The sequence below is a fragment of the Quercus suber genome, unplaced genomic scaffold, assembly GCF_002906115.3.
Source record: "Quercus suber isolate HL8 unplaced genomic scaffold, Cork oak 2.0 scaffold_86, whole genome shotgun sequence".
Classification (NCBI taxonomy): Eukaryota; Viridiplantae; Streptophyta; class Magnoliopsida; order Fagales; family Fagaceae; genus Quercus; species Quercus suber.
In genome coordinates this window covers 599,976-618,086 of record NW_027069551.1, presented here as the reverse complement: position 1 = coordinate 618,086, position 18,111 = coordinate 599,976, and the positions used below count along the sequence as shown (strand labels likewise).

Here is an 18,111-nt window from a genome sequence, read left to right as displayed (position 1 = left end):
CATATTTCCACCAGGACAACTTCAATATTGTTGCCACCTAAGTTTTACCAACCTCAAATGATCCATACATCAATCATGGAACGATTGTATCTCAGAAGTATTGAATAATTTACTTAATCAAGAAGTATTTACACATTTAAAATTTATAGTATTCCAAATAAAATAGAAAAAAAAAAAATCTAAGTACACCCTAAAGTATGTGAGTATATGAAATAGTTAAGCAAGTGATGATTGAGCAATTTTTAAAAAGTTCAAAAGTAGTATGGTAGACTCTCACAAAGGGGATGGGCTCCACACATGAGTGTCATCGTGGGACCTACATTCTTTGTGAAAGGCCAAAACATTGCTCCAAGACTACTTAAATTTTTTTGTTATTGTGATGATCACTTCGTATTAAGACTATTCAGTCCACAAATTGGAGGTTGGCTGGGTGAAGAAAGTTCTAGAGATGAATGGTTGTCCAGTCAAATCATTCGTTGGAACACAAGGAAATGGGTGGCTTTTGATTTCATCCTCGTTCAACAAGGGGGACATTTAAAAGCCTCCTTGGCCACTTGCAAACCCAACTTGCACGTTTATCCTTCCAACCCACAACATATAAATATAATACAGAGAGAGAGAGAGAGACAATATAAAAGTGAGAAAAAAAAAAAAGGTACAACTTGCCTTTGTTTCCACAACAACTTGAGTTTTTAAAGTCAAGTTGCAGCACCTGCCGTTGCTGATTCCTATTCATAACAACATTTGGTGTTTTTAGTGCAAATTCAAACTCTCTGTGCATGCGCAAATACGGAAAATTCCTAGGCATGTTTTTTGTTTTTTTAAATATATATTTATATAAAATTTATTTTTTTAAATATATCTTTAGGATGGTACTGTTTTCACATCCAATTTAATATATATATATATATACTTAAGTATTGTACTTTCGTTTCATCTTTTAAGATTCTGCCATATAAATTTTGTATCATAAGATGAAAGTATATTTTTTAGTTAAATAACTACATTGCTGAATTTTAAGAAGGAACCTAAGAAATAACGCTTAGTGCTCGTTTGGCTGGCACGTTTACGTTTTACGTCTGCGTTTTTTCAGCTTTTTTTTTTTTTACGTGTTTCGAGCTCTTTTTTACTGTAGTAGCACTGTAGTGGTTACTGTTCAATGAACAGTAGCCACAAATAGTTGACTTTTTAGCACAAATTTCACTATTTACGGACCCACAATTTTCACTTTTCAGCAACTTTTTCATTAAAAATGAGTCCCACGATACTATTCATATATTTAAAAATTATTTTGCTACAATATTTTTCAGTTTTCAGTTTCAGTTTTCAGCTGTATCCAAACGGACCCCTAATCTACTGTCCTTAAGTTTTATCCTATATATATATATATATATATACACTTTTTCATAATATTTCGAGAGAGTAAAAAAATGATATAGAATCGCTTTCTTTTATACGGATCAGATTGATCAGAACTCAGAAGTTTCAAGGAAACTTACAAAAATATTGATGCCGACTGTCATGCACCACCTACTTATTAATTTTACTTCGCAAGAAAATTAATTATTCGATTCATGAAGGACAATGAAATGGACATTTATCATCATCACCATCTAAAAATGCTTTTTTTCACTATTTGAGATTAAGAAAGCATGTGGTAAACATAAATTCGTACTAGGTAAGAAAATCATTTTTAATGTGTGGTTTGCCTGTATTAGATTGGTGTTTAGTGTAGTGCAAATTTCTAATCTTCACACAATAACATATAATATCCTAAGAGGATGAAGTATAGTATTTAATGTACAGACGATTTCATATATATCAAATTTCCGCAAATAGATTAAACGCATCCCACATTTTATAATTAAAAGCAATTAAAAGGGGGCCACATTCGAATTCCACTAGCTTCATACGATAAACTTACTAATTTTGTGATTTATGAGTTGCCGCTTGATTTTCTTCTCTAAGAAAATAAATTGTGCAATTAAACTAGGGTTTACTTTACTGGGGTATTGGTTCAACAAGAAGGACAAGAAAAAAAATGGAAAGCATGAAAGCAAACTAGAGAGAATTCACAATGACTAGTACCCAAGAAAACAAGTCCCCAAAGAGACACTCTGATCATATAGCATAAATAAAACATAAAAATACAATATGACTATTGTGTATAAACTAATGTAGGTAAAGGAAAACAATGACTAATTAACATTTACATGAATACATATAGGAGTAATATATCATACTATATATCACCACCAATTAACCATTGTTATCTGATGAGAGAGCCTTCAGAGAAAAAACCAAACACACTACGAATTTCCCCTCAATGATATATGATAACCCAATCCAAGCCCATATCCCCAAAAAAAAAAAAAAAAAAAGAAAAAAATGAAGAAAGAAAGAAGCAATTTAAGAATAATCACCATGCAACATGATTTTTCTTGCTACTTTGTAGCCATATTCTCAGCGATCTGAGCCAAAGACTGCAAATTACAACGTACTATTGTATCCACAAACACACACGTCTCCTCCTTAGTATTACCAGAAGGCACATCCACAACGTAGGACTCGACCACCACTGTCCCGGTCCCAGTTCCGGTCGCGTGAAGCGTCATGACCGACCGGTAATTGTTGAGCCGGTGATCACCGCCGATGATGCTGAAGCTGATGACGTGGCGCTCATCGTCGAGGATCTCAAGCCGCTCCGTGCTTGACGCGGCGGGGAGTCCAGACACCACGTGGACCTCACGGAGCGTGCCTACGTCGCCGTCGCCGTCTATGACGTGGCAGCTCTTGACAAAGTGCTTGTACGCCTGAGGGTTGTCGAAGCGGCGGACGACGGACCATACCATCGAGACGGGCGCGTTTATGGTCTGCACCACCGCAGAACAACATTGATTAGACTGGACCATGTGAAAGTGATGTTGCAATACAGGCTCAGGTACTGAGACCCTGTAAGATAACGGGGTGACTCGAAACCTGAGACTTGAGGATTGGGAGGGTTTAGAGGTGGTTGTTGTGGTGGTGGGAATAGTAGGGTTAATTCTGTGGAATTGAAGTGATGAAGGCATTTTCTTCGTCAATTTTTCTCTCTGTTCTTCTTGGGAAAGTTATGGTTGTTTCCACAAAGTACATGACAGTTTATATATATATTATATACATTTCTTAGAAAAGAGAGAAAGAGTGGAAAAGAAAGAGAGGGCTTGGGTTGTTTTTTGTTGTCCACTTGGATTAGTTTTTGCTCTTTCCGATCCAGAGGAAGAGAGAGTTTTAGACTTTGTGAGAGAGAGAGAGAGAGAGAAGGTCTTTCATGTTTTTATCTCATGGCTGACGCCAAAGCTAGCAAGTGGATCATCAAGTTGCAATATGTTTGGACTTAGTTTTTAGCTTAATTATCCTTCTCTTTATCTGAATCTACAACGGTGCCACTTGTTAATTACAATATTATACTAATTGTCATTTTTATATGAATATATATATTTTATCAAAGTTTTTGGCATTAAAGCTATAATTGTAGACTGCCGATGGTGGACGGTCTATGCTTTTTAAGTATTACTAGCTAGTACAATATATCTAGAAGATAGTCCTCCTCTCTAGCTCAAGTTGCAACCATGCACGCACCTTGCGCGGTCCAATTGCAGCCATTGGGTTTGTCGGAGCAAATTTCTTGAAAAGCATATATATTAATATAATGCCAGTCTTGCATACAAGTCACGAGATTATGAAATACACACACAAACATGGATATCTTGTAATTTTTATGTTAATATGTTCACGAAGGGATTATGTTTTATTGATATTTAGCTCATCGTTTCTCACCAAAAAAAATAAATAAATAAAAAATTACATACTAGTTAGAAGTTCTGATTATTTTGAACTCAGAACTTCACGAATCTCATTTTACGGTTGAAACCAATACACTAATCCTCAAAATTAATTACCATTTTAGTTGGTGTTATATTATGATATATTATTATAAACAAATTAGAACATTTGAAATGAATCTATTTTATAGTTTATATCAAATCAACTCAACCTATTACCATTAAAATGAAAAGAATCATCATATTTCAAAATTTTAAAATCTCATGGATACTGTGGATCGGTAATACCATGGGCTACCACAGATCGATATATGTTTTATGATGATGCTCAATGCTTTACTCAAACATTTCTTCTTTTTCATCTTTTAGAATTTAGACAAATTTTAATAGTAATCAACTCCAATTTGCTTCCACTTTATGGTTGCATTAGTATAATACCGATATGATATTAGTTCTTAATTCCAATGCGTGAAACATGCATGTTCTTATGCATTTAACAAAAAGATAACAATATATGCGGGGCTTTTTTCCTTTTTTGGGTCTTGATTATGTGCCAACTCAGAGTATTTGGAAGCAGCATCATTCATCGACCGATTGATATCTTTGTTTTTGGGCCATTCCGATAAAAAAGATTCTCATTTTGGGAATAGTTGGAATTGCTGAAGTGATATCTCAGTGTTATCTACTCATCAAAGATATCCTGTCCCCAATTACCGGAATAATAGTATATATTGGGCTCAATACCACTTTCTAAGCTCAATGCACTAGAATTTATAAATGGACATTTTAAGTGAGAAGGAGGAATTCAAAATTTCAAACCCCAGATGTTTTTGTTAAAAGAGTTTAAATTCTATAAGAATATGGTGTAAAACCTAAATTTTACACTTTCCAATCCTTACATGTCATGTCATCCTATCACATATTAAGAATAGACATAACCACACCCAATCAATTCTAATACCCATTTGAAAATCCAACTCAACTTGTAGTTTATTGAAATATTATTAAGTGTGATAGGATGTTTTAAGTTTTAAGTAAAAAATTGATTTGACAATCTCTTATTAGATGATGTAAAACATAAGTTTTACAACTCATTCTTACCAAATTTGTACTCTTATTAAAAACTTCAAGAGAAGCCATTTAACCAAAGAATCATTAGCGTATAAAAATGATGATCATTAAATATTTTAGTAGACTATTCGTTTTCATTGAAATTATTAGGGGCCACTTCTCACAAGAATTCAAAGTTCAAAAGAAGAAGTAATGCAATTGACGCGAAACCCAATCCACATTCACTCTGACCGAAATTCTTCACCTTCAAATTCACTAGAAGATGAAGATTAGCTTACCTGCCTCTTCCGAACAAAATATTGTTGTTTTCTTATCCATTTCACATGGCTGCCACTTGGGAATTTTTTGACAATAGTTTGCTTCTTAATTAGTCTCCAAAGCAGTGGACCATTTTAACTGAAAGGTAAGTTATGTTGCCCCACTAAATGAAGTATTTTCTAATATTTTTATTATTTTTGTAATCCCCTTCAATCAGGGGGTTTGGTGGAGAGGTTTAGTAATTAAGCATCACAAGTAGGTTCTATTTTATTACCTATAGCAACATTAATCAACTCTCTTTCAAAGTACTCTCTTTCAAACTTTCTTTTTGTCCATTCTTTAATTTCTCTAGTCCCACAAGGCCAAGTTGATCATTTTTAGGTTGGAACCTGTTTATCACATGTTGCTCTTTATAGAAGTCCCTATTAATTTTGAGGTCTCTATAGGATCAAACCCTAGAGTGACATCTTAACTGTCATTCCTTGTGATATGGTTAGTGGATTAATACTTGATTGTGTCAACTATTTTAGATTGCGAATAATCCTAGAGGTACTATAAATTATACTACAATATTGTCACAAACTAACACAACAAGATGTCACGTTAATTATTTAATTACTCAAAATTACCGATCATCTCTCCCCCTTATAACTAAAAAATTCCATGGATTACCACTTATTAAACAAACAATCAACCTTATAAGAACCATAAACCTAATGTTATTTGATTTAAATGGGTCTTAGATTTTAATTTATTACCTTTTGAAATCTTAATGTTTAATTTATTATTTTTGAAACTATAAGTTTTCATTTGTTACTTTTCAAAATTTCAAGGTTTAAGTGTCTGTTTGGAAATAGTTTATATATTTAGTTGAAACTGAATTCTTTTTGCTTAAAGTACTATAAATAAAGTCAAAAGTTAGCTAAAATAGTACCGTGAGACCATGAATAGTACCAAAAAGTGCAATGAGACCCATGAATAATACCAAAAATAAGCTGAATAGTAAAAGAAAAACTGGCTTCTTAAGCAATCCCAATTGCACACAAAATCACTACTTTTCAAATTAACATGTGTTGAATATGTACTTTACATAAGGATCTAGACTAATTAAAATCAAACATATTGATATGTAAATATGTTACTTTTCAAATCTCAATGTTTAATTTATTATTTTTAAAACTATAAATTTTAATTGGTTATTTTTTAAAATCTCAAAAAGTTTAATTCATTACATTTCAAATTAACATGTGCTAAATATGTACTTGACATATGAGACAAAAATCAAACATATTAATGTGCAAAATATGCTACATATGGAATATTCAAATATCTCCCCCTCAAAAATGTAAATGTGGTGGAGAAAGCTATCTTGAATATGAAGTGTTCAATACATTTTGAGGTGAATGTGACAAATTTAAGTACATTTTTGTTAGGATTCTTGTAACTCAACTAGTTAAAATTTATTGATATTTTTCTCAAAAACGTTCATAGTTCAAATTTTTCCTCCTCCAATAATCAAATTATCAAAAAAAAAAAAAGGGTGTGCTTTTAATATTTAAATATCTATAGGGGCAAGAGCCCAAATTTGTATATTGGGCCTTGGATGTTAGCTGAGGACATGGGCATATCTGAGGAAAAGTAAATGACTGGGAGAAGTCCCAAAGTTGAGAATCACATAAGGAAAGAATGGAGGAATATAGTCCGAGGAGGAGCTCCTTCTCGGATACAATGAATATTGATCAAATCTGTATTTGGGCAATCTAGGTGACATTCTAGGAAGTTTCAACGATAAGGATGAGCCGCAGGCACGTACAAAGGCGATAGGAACTCAGAAATATCTAAAGGAAAAGCTGCTACTGCTGCATTAAGTGCACTGCAGTAACTTTTCTGACCGCATTTATGTGGAGAAGACTCCTAAATAGTGCATTCTCAGTTATCCCAACTCACCGAAAGCTAAAGAGGATGTCTGATAGGACATGCATTCAAGTGAAGTCCTAGATGATTAACAAATGTAGGATCAAGATAGTCTGAAAGGAACTATATAATGTGAAATACCTCCCATAAGAAGGAGATCAAAGAAAAAGAAAAAGAAAAAGAAACATTGTAGTAATCAAAGTTGTACTTATAAACTGTTATGTTGATTTAAACTCTAAATTTTCTCCTTGGACAGTGAATTTATTCTATCTATTGAGTCTTGTTTGATCATCTTCTAAATCTATAGTAGTCGTTATTAACTTTATTATAGCCTAACTCTTTAACCTATTCTCTACAAATTTATTGTATTGGGCTCACTAGGCCATCACCCAATTCTTGTGTCCTTATAATATCAATTACATTTTGAGACTTAAAGATTTATTTTTATTTTATTTTTATTTTTTTTACTTTTTAAAACCTCAACACCCTGTCTAACATTAAATTCTACATCATATCTGAGGGGCAATCCAAAAAGACGGTTTTGACTAAAACTATCTACAATCTATGACAATTGACTAGATACAGTGCATACGGAATATACTTAAACTGCATACGGAATATACAAACATCTCCCCTCAAAAATGTAAATGTGGTGGAGAAAGCTATCTTGGATATGGAGTGTTCAATACATTTTGAGGTGAATGTGACAAATTTAAGTACGTTTTTGTCAGGATGTAACTCAACTAGTTAAAATTTTTTGATATTTTTCTCAAAAACATTCATGGTTCAAATTTTTCCTCCTCCAATAATCAAATTATCAAAAAAAAAAAAGGTGTGCTTTTAATATTTAAATATCAATTACATTTTGAGACTTAAAGATTTATTTATTTTTTATTTTTATTTATTTTTTTACTTTTTAAAACCTCAATACCCTGTCTAACATTAAATTCTACATCATATCTGAGGGGAATCCAAAGAGACGGTTTTGACTAAAACTATCTACAATCTATGACAATTGACTAGATACAGTGCATTTGGTAGAACATAATTAACCAAGTAAAATAAATAAATAAAAGTCACCTAAATGACTTAGTACCAAGTATCAACATAAATCATTGTATAGACAAGTTGGTTCATCTGCCCAATATTTTAAAATGATAGAAATAACACATAATCTAGTCAAGCAAATGAATCTGGTACTAATAGACTCTGAGCATAGCACCAAAAGTTTTTGGTGCTTACTTTCAAGTTGGCATAATTCTGATTTAGTATGACAACTTGCCTTGTTTTTTCTTAAAAGAAGCTCCCATAGAAACAATTCCAAGTAATTGATCCAAATTCCAAAGTTAAACCCATCATCTTGTTTTTTGTATACAGAGTTATCTTCGGAATCCCACTATTTTATACCTCAGCTATTGTATTTTAATTTGTTTTTCTACTCGATTGATACTTTCTTGAAGGGTAAATTGCTCTCTCTCTCCCTCTCTCAAGTTTTTCGTTACTATACTTAGCTCTCCTCTAATTTAACATAAGACATTCATCTCCCTCAAAATGCAAACTATTTACACTAATCTCTCCTAAATAACTGAAAAAGAGTTATAAAAAATCTTGAGTTTTTTTTTTCCCCCTCCATTTAAATTATTATCCACATCCCTCTAATGGAAAATATGAGATTTTTAAAGTTTTTTTTCAATATTTTTTAAAGTTTTTTTTTCTATTTATTTAATTAGCAAAGGTCATTGTATATAGTTTGCATTTTAGAGGAGGTGAATATTGTATTCCAAATTGGAAGGAAGATAAATTTAATAACAAAAAAAAAAAAAAAAAAAAAAAAAAAAAAATCAAAGGAGGTCAATGTAATTTTCCCTCTCTCTCAAAAGTGTACATTTAGTGAAGGAAGATAAATTTAATAAAAAAAAAAAAAAAAAAAAAAAAAGAGAAAAAACTCAAAGGAGGTCAATGTAATTTTCCCTCTCTCTCAAAAGTGTACATTTAGGTTGGTAGAACTCACTTGTCAAAAAATATAACAGAAAATTTCCATAGCTATGCAATCAATTGGGTATTTGCTAATGATACACCAATAACTAAAAATAATGATAAAGAATTGGAGATTTGAAATATTTTCACTGTTTGTGATTGTAGTAACATTACTTTCATACGAGCTCATCATTGACTATTTTTATAATGTACTAATCACAATAGACCATGTTAATCATTGTGGAATGAAAAATGACTATATTTATTGAAGGTAAGAAAAATGTCTCACATCATACCAAAGATCCTAGTTTCTCAATTTTATACTTTTATTCAAGGGCACAAGTGCAATGCATGCACAATAAAACTATATGATTAGGAGGAAAAAAAGGGAGGGAAAAATCTCTATACATGACTAAGTCTACTACAAGGATTAAAAGACCGAGTCTGCATGTGCTTCATATAGGTGTACATACATTATAAACTTATAATATACTCATCTTGTATGCGAGGAATTCATGGTGATATTATATATGCATACTACATAAAAACTACATTGTTTTGAAAAATTAGCTTTATTCAATTAGAGTAACATCACTTTTATAAGAGCTCATTATTTACCTTATTTTTATAATGTGCCAATCATAATAAATCACATTAATAATTGTAGAAAGATAAATGTCACATCATACCAAAGATCCTAGTTTCTCGATTTTTGGGTGCCGTCTTCACCTTATGTTGCAATGAAGGTAAGATTTTTCATCATACATTTATATACTTTTTTATTCATGGGCATAGCCGCATAGGTGCAATGTGCGCGCGCGCACACACACACACAAAAAGAGGAGAGAAAAATCTCTATACATTAGTAAATGACTAAGTCTACTACAAGGACTAAAATACTAAGTCTGTGCCCTGTATAGGTGTACATACATTATATATAATGTGGGAGGATGAGAAATCGAGGATAGGAATGAGTGGGAAAAGGTCAACACCAAAGGGGCACACCTCAGGAAGTTCTGTCAAAGAATTTACAGAGCAAGTATGATAACACAACCAACAACCCAAGAAGATAAGAATGCTCGAGGATCCCGAGGATCCCGAGGATACTGATATGTCCTCGGAAGGGCCGAAGTCCAATTTTGAAGACCATCAGGCATGTACTGAGGAAAAGAAGGAAAATTTGTCATTAAGCAAGTGAAGGAAAAGTACAGATAAAACATCCATCACCTCCACATTCAATGCTCTGCACCCACTTAGCTGGATGCATTAATGGTGGAATGACCCCTAAACAGTGTCATCACATCTCACAATCTAATAGAGAAACCTTCTGGTAATGCCCTGATGGGACAAGTATCAGAGGAAATAAGTCCTGACCCTCCAAGTGGAAGGCCAGGATACAACCTGGGTGACTATATAAGAGAGAGAGATCCCAACAGAGAGGGGGATCAAGCATTGTGAAGAAGAAAAAAGAGAGTGATAGCATTGTAACACATGAACAAGTGTAAACCTACACCTCAGACTAAACTTGAGGAGCATAACTCAATCAATCCAAGACTTGTATTATTCAATTTCCTTGACTTACATATATTCCAAGCACATATTCCAATATCATTTGATTAATTTATTCAAAAAAGGGTAACTAAAGTTGATTGGCATCCCATCTCTATAAGTAAATTATGTGAGGTTGGAATTTAGCTCAATCAATTTTGACCCACTTGCCCCACCCCGCCTCGTTTTGCCCCACACAGGTTTTTCCCACCCCGCAAAGGTGGTGGGGTAGGGATGAAGTGAGATTTTAGTCTCGCACCAGGGGGCAGGGTGGGGATGAGTTTAGACTTTTTAAACCCACCACATCCCGGCCCGCGTTGGTAAAAATTAAATTGTAAATTTTTCATACCCTAAAATTCCACTATTTAAACAAACATATTATCAGTTTATTTTATTTTACCTAACATGGTTCTCTACCTCCTTTTTTTTATTTATTTTTATCTCTATCAATGTTGGAAATAAGGTACCAATTTTAATGTTTTCTTTTATTTTTATTAGAAACAATTTTATATACTATTGAATCATTGATTTTGTATTATGAGATTTTTGTTTTTACTCTGATATTGTCTTGTTAAACACTTGGATAATATTATGCAGTTTTTGCTAAAAATTAGTTTGATTTCATGAGATAAATTTATTTGCAATTCTAAGTATATTTTTATTAATGAAACTAGTTTTATTAAAAAAAAATTGTAATAATTGTGGGCAAATCAACAAGAAGTATAGTTTTACAGAGTTGAGCGGGCTTCGTAGGGCCCTAAGGGATGGGGATAGGGAAAAAACAATTTCCCCGTCATGCAGGGCAGGGCAGGAATGGGGCAAAATAAAATCATGCGAAGCAGGGTTGAAGACCTCAGCCTTCAACCCTGCTCTTCTCCATTGCCATCCCTATAGACATGCATTATGCATATACAATACTATATTTATAGAAAAACTTAACCTCTTAACTGAACATTATTCTTTCAATCCCTAATAGGAAAGGACTAAATTATTGATTGGTTTAGCAAATCCAGGCTTTTATATTGCCACATCTAGTGATATCCCGCATGATAATTTCAACTCAAAAATGAATAAAGCTCAACCATCCATAAATTTCATCAATAGACAAAGCAAATTTACCGTATCATTCAAGTCATTTCAACTAGAAATTAAAATCCAAATCCTACATTATAAGTACTTCTGTCCAAATCAACCAATAGTGATTTAACTAAATCATAATACCAACTAGAAAAATGTTGTACAAATCAATATCAATAAATCTAAACTAATACTCATTCTGCTGGTTATTGTCCCAACCAGGCATGGCCCCATGCAAAGCAGTATTCGGAAATTTCTAATTTTTCTCTGCCTCATCGAGTGGGTGGCACCCGGTCCCTTCCATAAGTTGTTGCTCCAACTTAGAAGCCTGAAAAAAAATCATATATATAAACAACATAATTTGTATGAATGCAAAAAACTACAAAGAAAAGAAAGAAAGAAAGTGAAAGTAATTTACACTTACCTGTGCACAATTCATCACATAATCAGTTATTGCAACTCTATACTCAAAAGATGTGTCACAATTTTCCTTAAGTTCCAAGAGAACCTGTAATATTTCAGAGTGCACAATCCCAAGAACAGCAACCTATATAAAACCATGAAAAACTTAAATTAACATACATATACGAGGATATTGTTGGCAAGAGTGTTTATAGCGTTAACAACAAACATAAAGCATTACCTGTTCCTCAATGATTTTCATCACGTCCTGTCTTCTTTTTTTAGCCGAGTCGGAATTGCTACCATTAACAACCTCAGAGGAATCGACAGCATACAACAACATTGGTGCTTCTGACATAGTAATTCCCTGTTCCATGGCGGGCTGTAATTGTTCCTTCATAAACGTCATAAACGAGTCGGCTGTTGGAAGAAAGTTGATCCGAGGTTAATTTCAAGAAGATAATTTTTACAACTAATTCGTGTGCAACTTCCTTACCCAAAATATAATTAATTTAATTTAATTTTTAGGACAGATAAGTAATTTTTAAGACCCAACACAGCACTCTGGGTGGCTATATTTTCACACCGACCTGTTAACTGGTCCTTTATAAATACCACTACAATGTGAAGGCTTATTCTCAAGTTTTACAAGTTTTTCCCTGCTAAAGCTATTGTTATTGTCAAGTTTTACAATTTTTCACTACTTTTAATTTTCATTGGGCTTTCAAGGTAAGTTGGAGTTCTAATTTGTTTGTTCTATTTACTTCATGTTTTTTTATTAACTTGAGTTATTAATTTTATTGTACATATGTGTAATTTGATTCTTTCTTTTCTTTCTATATGGTTCATTGTTGTTGTTTTTGTTATTGTATGTTTGCTAAAATAAGATTTATGTTGTAAATTTGTAATTTCAGTTGCCATCATTATGGAGAGCGTGACTGCAACATCTGCAAAAATTGAAGAGAGAAAAAGGAAGAATCGAGAAGCTGTAAAGAAAGCACAAAATAAAAAAGAACAGTATATGAAAGAGTTGGTGAATGAAAAATCTTCTTTGGAGAGCAATATCAAGAGATATAATGAAGAGAGCGTTGTGGATGAAGAAAATCAAAAGGCATACGACTTGGATACAACATATTTAGGAGCTGGAACGACCATATTGGAGCAATATGAGAACCTTTTGTCACAGTACTATATTATGAGGCACAACAAGTGATATTGTGATCAATGCATTTGCGTCATGTCCATCGTGGTTCTTGCTCAATTACTTAGTATGTCATATATTTAGATTACATAATAGTAGAAAATAATGTTATCCAGTACTAGGATTGGTTTTTTTAGTTGAGTACAATATTAGTCATGACGTTCTTCACTCTATGTCTAAGATGTAGATCATTGTGAAATATATAAAAATAAATTATCAAGTTTTTATTATTGATTCTTCCTCGATAACTTGAGATATATTTGGTTTAATTGTCCGTGTTTATTCTCTCTTGTTTTGAATTAATGTTGCGAGCTCAAAATATGTTTTTTCTTTTTTAAGAAGTTGTGAAGTGTGTCAATAAATTGATGATTTAACTAGTTGGCACTTCTTAGTGTTTCCATTAGAGACAATCAAGGTTCAAATCCACCCTCCCACGCACCAACTATTGAATTATAAAATAAAATAAAATAAAATAAAAATTGACCTTTAGTCGATCAAAAGAGAGAAATGTTATAGTTTTATTTATACATCTTAAATTTGGATTATTGCTTGGATTTCAAATAACTCAATTAGTAAAAGTCATCTTACTTTAATAATTAAAGTACTTATCAAGTCAAAACTGCTAAAAAAATAAAAATAAAACCATATAACCATAAAAATAAGGATATTATTGTGAGAGTGTTTAGTCATTAACAAAAAGCATAAAGTGTTACCTCATTGATTTGGATGGGTTCAAAATACAAATTTACATTGGTAACCAAAATTGTTCTGTTGAAGGTAATGCTGCACACACTAATTATAGAGTTTGAATGATTCGCACCCACAATATGTTTAGAATTCAGCTCATCTACCTCATTGATTTGCATTATAGTAATAATTTTTCAAAAATCTATCAATATTTTCTAGGCGAAAAGCACATTTTCGTCCCTACATTTTCACACGATTTCCATTTTGGTCCCTAAATTTTTTTTTTACCGCTTTTAGTCCCTATCCTGAAAAACGCCTATTTTTTTAGTCCCTGCCGTTACATCAGAGACGGAAAATGCTGACGTGGCAAACGGATGGCACTGTTGGCTGACGTGGCCATTAAAATAATAATAAAAAATATTATTTGGTATTAAAAAAATTTAAAAATTAATTTATTAATTTTAACTAAATAAAAAAAAATTAAAAACAGAATTAAAAACAAAAAATTTTATATTATATATATATCTATAGGAAGTCAGAGCAATCAACCAGGCGTAATTACTGGGGTGTAACCACGGTAGCTCCTCTACCCATTGAAGAACCAAAAAGTAATGCATTTATAGGTACACACAGTCTATAGAAAGTGGACTTGTAACTTAGGACTAGCAAGCGACAAGATATCTTGGTGTTGTAAGTTGGTTTTAGTCATGAGAAATAAATAAACATAAATGGAAATATAAATATATGATGAATGTGTAACATACATACCACACACAAATGTTTAAAAATTTAAGATGCCAAATTGCTCTGTTCAAGCTGTGACAGAGAAATCCAAATTACAAAACAAAATAAAAAGGTGAGTTACAACCTCCTGGTTTCCCTCATCTGAACTATTTCCTTGTTGAGAGGCTGAAAGCACACATATGTCAACACCGGGTCTCAGAAAGCAGGTGCAGTCAGATAAAGTAGCTTGCCTTGACCGTATACGAAGGTTTGCAATTGGACTTTTCTCCTGAATTACAGTCTGAAAATCCTCAAAATGCATGGTCATAGACCCATTCACAATTCTGATAAGCTCCACTGCTTCCCATGAACCATAGAATAGAGCTTCAAAAGCTGACAGATAAAAAATTGGTAAGTTCTTATGAATTTAACTAAAGGTTTTTTTATTTTTTTTAAAGGAAAATTTAACTTAGATTTATGAACCATTCAAGCATAACTCCAGCAGAAAGATCTCTGATATTTGGTAAACACAGAAATCATTCCAAAGTCAAGGGTTGAAGAATGACTAATTTCTAATATGTTTTTTTGTGAGATGTGATAAGTCCATCTTTTTCCAAAAAGAAATCCAAAGCTGAAGACAATCATTATAGTTTGAATTCAAAAGAAAAATAAAGAGAATTACAACTTATAAAAAAACTAAAACGAATGAGAGGGAGGAGGTAATACTTACGATAAGCATCAAACGGATGTTTGTTTCTACACAGATTCCTTCTCTTCATCCTTGACTAGCTAGCAGGCTCAATCCTTGTAATAATCCCCACAATAACAGGTATAATATCAAGAATCTGCAATGCATAGACCCAAGCTTATTTAAACATTAAGCTGGGGAATTTAAACAAGATCTCAGTGCTAACATCAATTCAAGCAGATTGTACTAAGGACACGGTGGAATGGGCTCCCAAGGTTGATTGAGCTACTGATATACAATGTAATAATGCGATTGCTTGTTCTTTTATGGTGTTGGATTGCATGAAGGTTATGTGTCATAATTTCATATCTTCACTTCTGTTTACTTCAATTAAGTTCTAACCTCAAAATATGCTCCAACTGTCCAGTTTTGTTCGTCCATTATTCCATTTTAGGATAACTTGAAAACATTACCTACTTTGAAAGGCCAACAAGCAAAATCTTAATAACTTTAATAACATGCCATATATTTTTATAGAAAAAGTTAATGCTTTTTGTCATTTTGCTCTGTAATTTGTAACTCTTGTCTTGTGTACCAAAATTGGTAGTATATTTAGCATTAAATTATGGTTCCTTTATAAGGTAAATAAACCAAACAAGTAAAAGTAATTATCACCATATGCATGCTGCCTCTCACAATTTGTGAGTCCCATAGCCGTGTCAACCTACACAATGTGAGAGGGAGGATGCACATATCCAATACATGAGATACATTCTCAACAAGTGAAGCGAGCATTAAAAAACAAAATCACTATTCTGCTTGAAGCACAAGAAGGTTCATATCACATCATAGGAATAACAAATATGAATTATTAACTTCCTTCAATTTCAGAAGAGTTACCCTCTCTCTTATTGTTTCATAAAAAGACCCTCTAATTTTATTCAACTGTTACCCTCTTCACAGTATCAAGAGGGGCAAAACATTGCAAAAAGGCTAAAAGATTTACACTACTGAAAAGATAACATAGCAAATTCAAAGCCGTGACTCTAGAATCTACCCATGACACACACGAACTTTCCTCAAAAACATTTAACACCGCTTTTTTTTTTTTTTTCTTATTAATAAAAAGGAAATAAAAGTAAGCATCGTATCCCTATTTATTCCCTATTCCTCTAAAAACAACACAAAATAAAGAAAAGATAACAATAACATTATTGGATAGAGACCCTTAATAAAAAAAAAATGGCGTCAGATAGCAGCTAGAACGAAAAAAAAAATGAAAAATTGCTTAAAATAGTATAAAATGCATGTAATTGATAAATCCCCGAAATAGCAAAAGAAGAAAAGCATGATCAATCATCAAACATGTATAAGAACACGAAAAAATTTACTAAATTTAGGCCAACTAAATCAATTTCACAGAGTTTGTTAATATTAAATAAATATTATTGTCCAAACTATGCTGAGCAGAAACCACTACATTTTCCAGATAGACCCAAGAAAATACATAAAATAACAAACTTGAAGCAAATCTACCTCAAAATAATTTCTGGGTCTGAAATGAAAGTTAGATTCGGCAAAGTTGGTGGTTCAAAATCTAGTTTAGAACTAGAAAACAGAGAATCTCGGACATGTCTGAAGCTGAAAGTGTGGGAAAAGAAGGGAGAACAAGGCCAAGAAAGAGAGAGAAAAAGTGACTACTTAGTGAGAAAGTGACAGTAGATTGGAGAAATCTATGCGGGCCTGTCTGAAATCCTCGAATTCCGTGCCTTTGCATGAGCAAAAAGAGGTAGTTGAGCTTGAGAGCTGTGACTGAGTTTGGCCACTTGGGACACTCGCGGCAAAGGGCAGTTGGTGTAGATAAGTTGAAAAATGGAGGGTAGTTTCGTGATTTCACGTTTCAGTGAACGGCTGTGATTGATTGTTGGAGGAGTAGTTGGGTTGGTCCATCCAGGTGATTTTGATTTTAGAAGAGACGCTCGTGTGAGTTTGTGACCAAAACTTTGTGAGTGCGATCAATAATTCGCTGTGAGTTTGTGACAACACAACAGATAAACCTTAGAGTCAAATGACTCTAATGCTTTTGTGACTTTGTATTTGACTTTCTCGAGCTTTGAACCTAATAAACAGTTTTATTATACGGATAGGTCAGTGGGCTTGAGCCCATTTATTCTTAACCTGTCCTTCTAAGGTGTTAGGACGGCTAGATTACTTAATAATGATACCATAGGGCATAGGTCCACAACCAATCTTAAACCCAAAAATCAAAAACAAAAAGGCAAGTTTATAGGCAGTTTAGATTGAATTTATTGTTATTAAAATTGAAAATTAAAAATTGAAAAAATTATAATAAAATAATTTTAAATATGTAAATAGTACCGTGAGATTCATTTTTAATATTTTTAAATGCATAAACAGTAATACTACAACACGTGAACAATGTGCTATAGTAAAAATTGTCTCATGTACAGTACATCTATGTGAGTGTATTGTTCATGCGCTAAAAAAAAAAAAAAGGACAGAAACGCAAACGCCCAATGCAAATAGCCACTATATCCAGTGCATTAGATATGTTACGATTGTGATATAGGTCTAAAAATAGACACGTATCATAATCGGTATGGCTCCAGTACACTAGAGCACTGGACATAAGCCGCACTCAAAACAAAAAACAAAAAAAGATTATAACTAGTGACTTTACATATTTGTTAAGGTTAAGTTTTTTTTTTTTTTTTTTTTTT

General features: G+C 32.7%; 1 protein-coding gene, 1 long non-coding RNA gene and 1 other non-coding gene across 3 annotated transcripts; 1 reads left to right on the top strand and 2 right to left on the bottom strand.

Annotated features, from left to right (window-relative positions):
• Positions 1–2,082: 2,082 nt before the first annotated feature.
• Positions 2,083–3,355, bottom strand: LOC112017749 (abscisic acid receptor PYL4). Its single transcript, XM_024050205.2, has one exon. It carries the CDS (start codon positions 3,069–3,071, stop codon positions 2,445–2,447), a length of 627 nt encoding a protein of 208 aa, XP_023905973.2. The 5' UTR covers positions 3,072–3,355; the 3' UTR covers positions 2,083–2,444.
• A 9,364-nt stretch (positions 3,356–12,719) lies between these two features.
• Positions 12,720–13,502, top strand: LOC136067810 (uncharacterized). The gene is made up of 2 exons (XR_010629225.1): positions 12,720–12,800; positions 12,986–13,502. It is a non-coding gene; the product is annotated as an uncharacterized LOC136067810 (long non-coding RNA).
• A 977-nt stretch (positions 13,503–14,479) lies between these two features.
• On the bottom strand, positions 14,480–17,378 carry LOC112017743 (uncharacterized). Its single transcript, XR_010629218.1, has 3 exons — positions 16,907–17,378; positions 15,413–15,527; positions 14,480–15,075 (listed from the first exon to the last, which is right to left on the bottom strand). It is a non-coding gene; the product is annotated as an uncharacterized LOC112017743 (transcript).
• Between the last annotated feature and the right edge of the window lie 733 nt (positions 17,379–18,111).

Excerpts from the sequence above, each read along its gene's own strand:
- LOC112017749 (XM_024050205.2), bottom strand. The coding sequence starts at position 3,071 with ATGCCTTCATCACTTCAATTCCACAGAATTAACCCTACTATTCCCACC.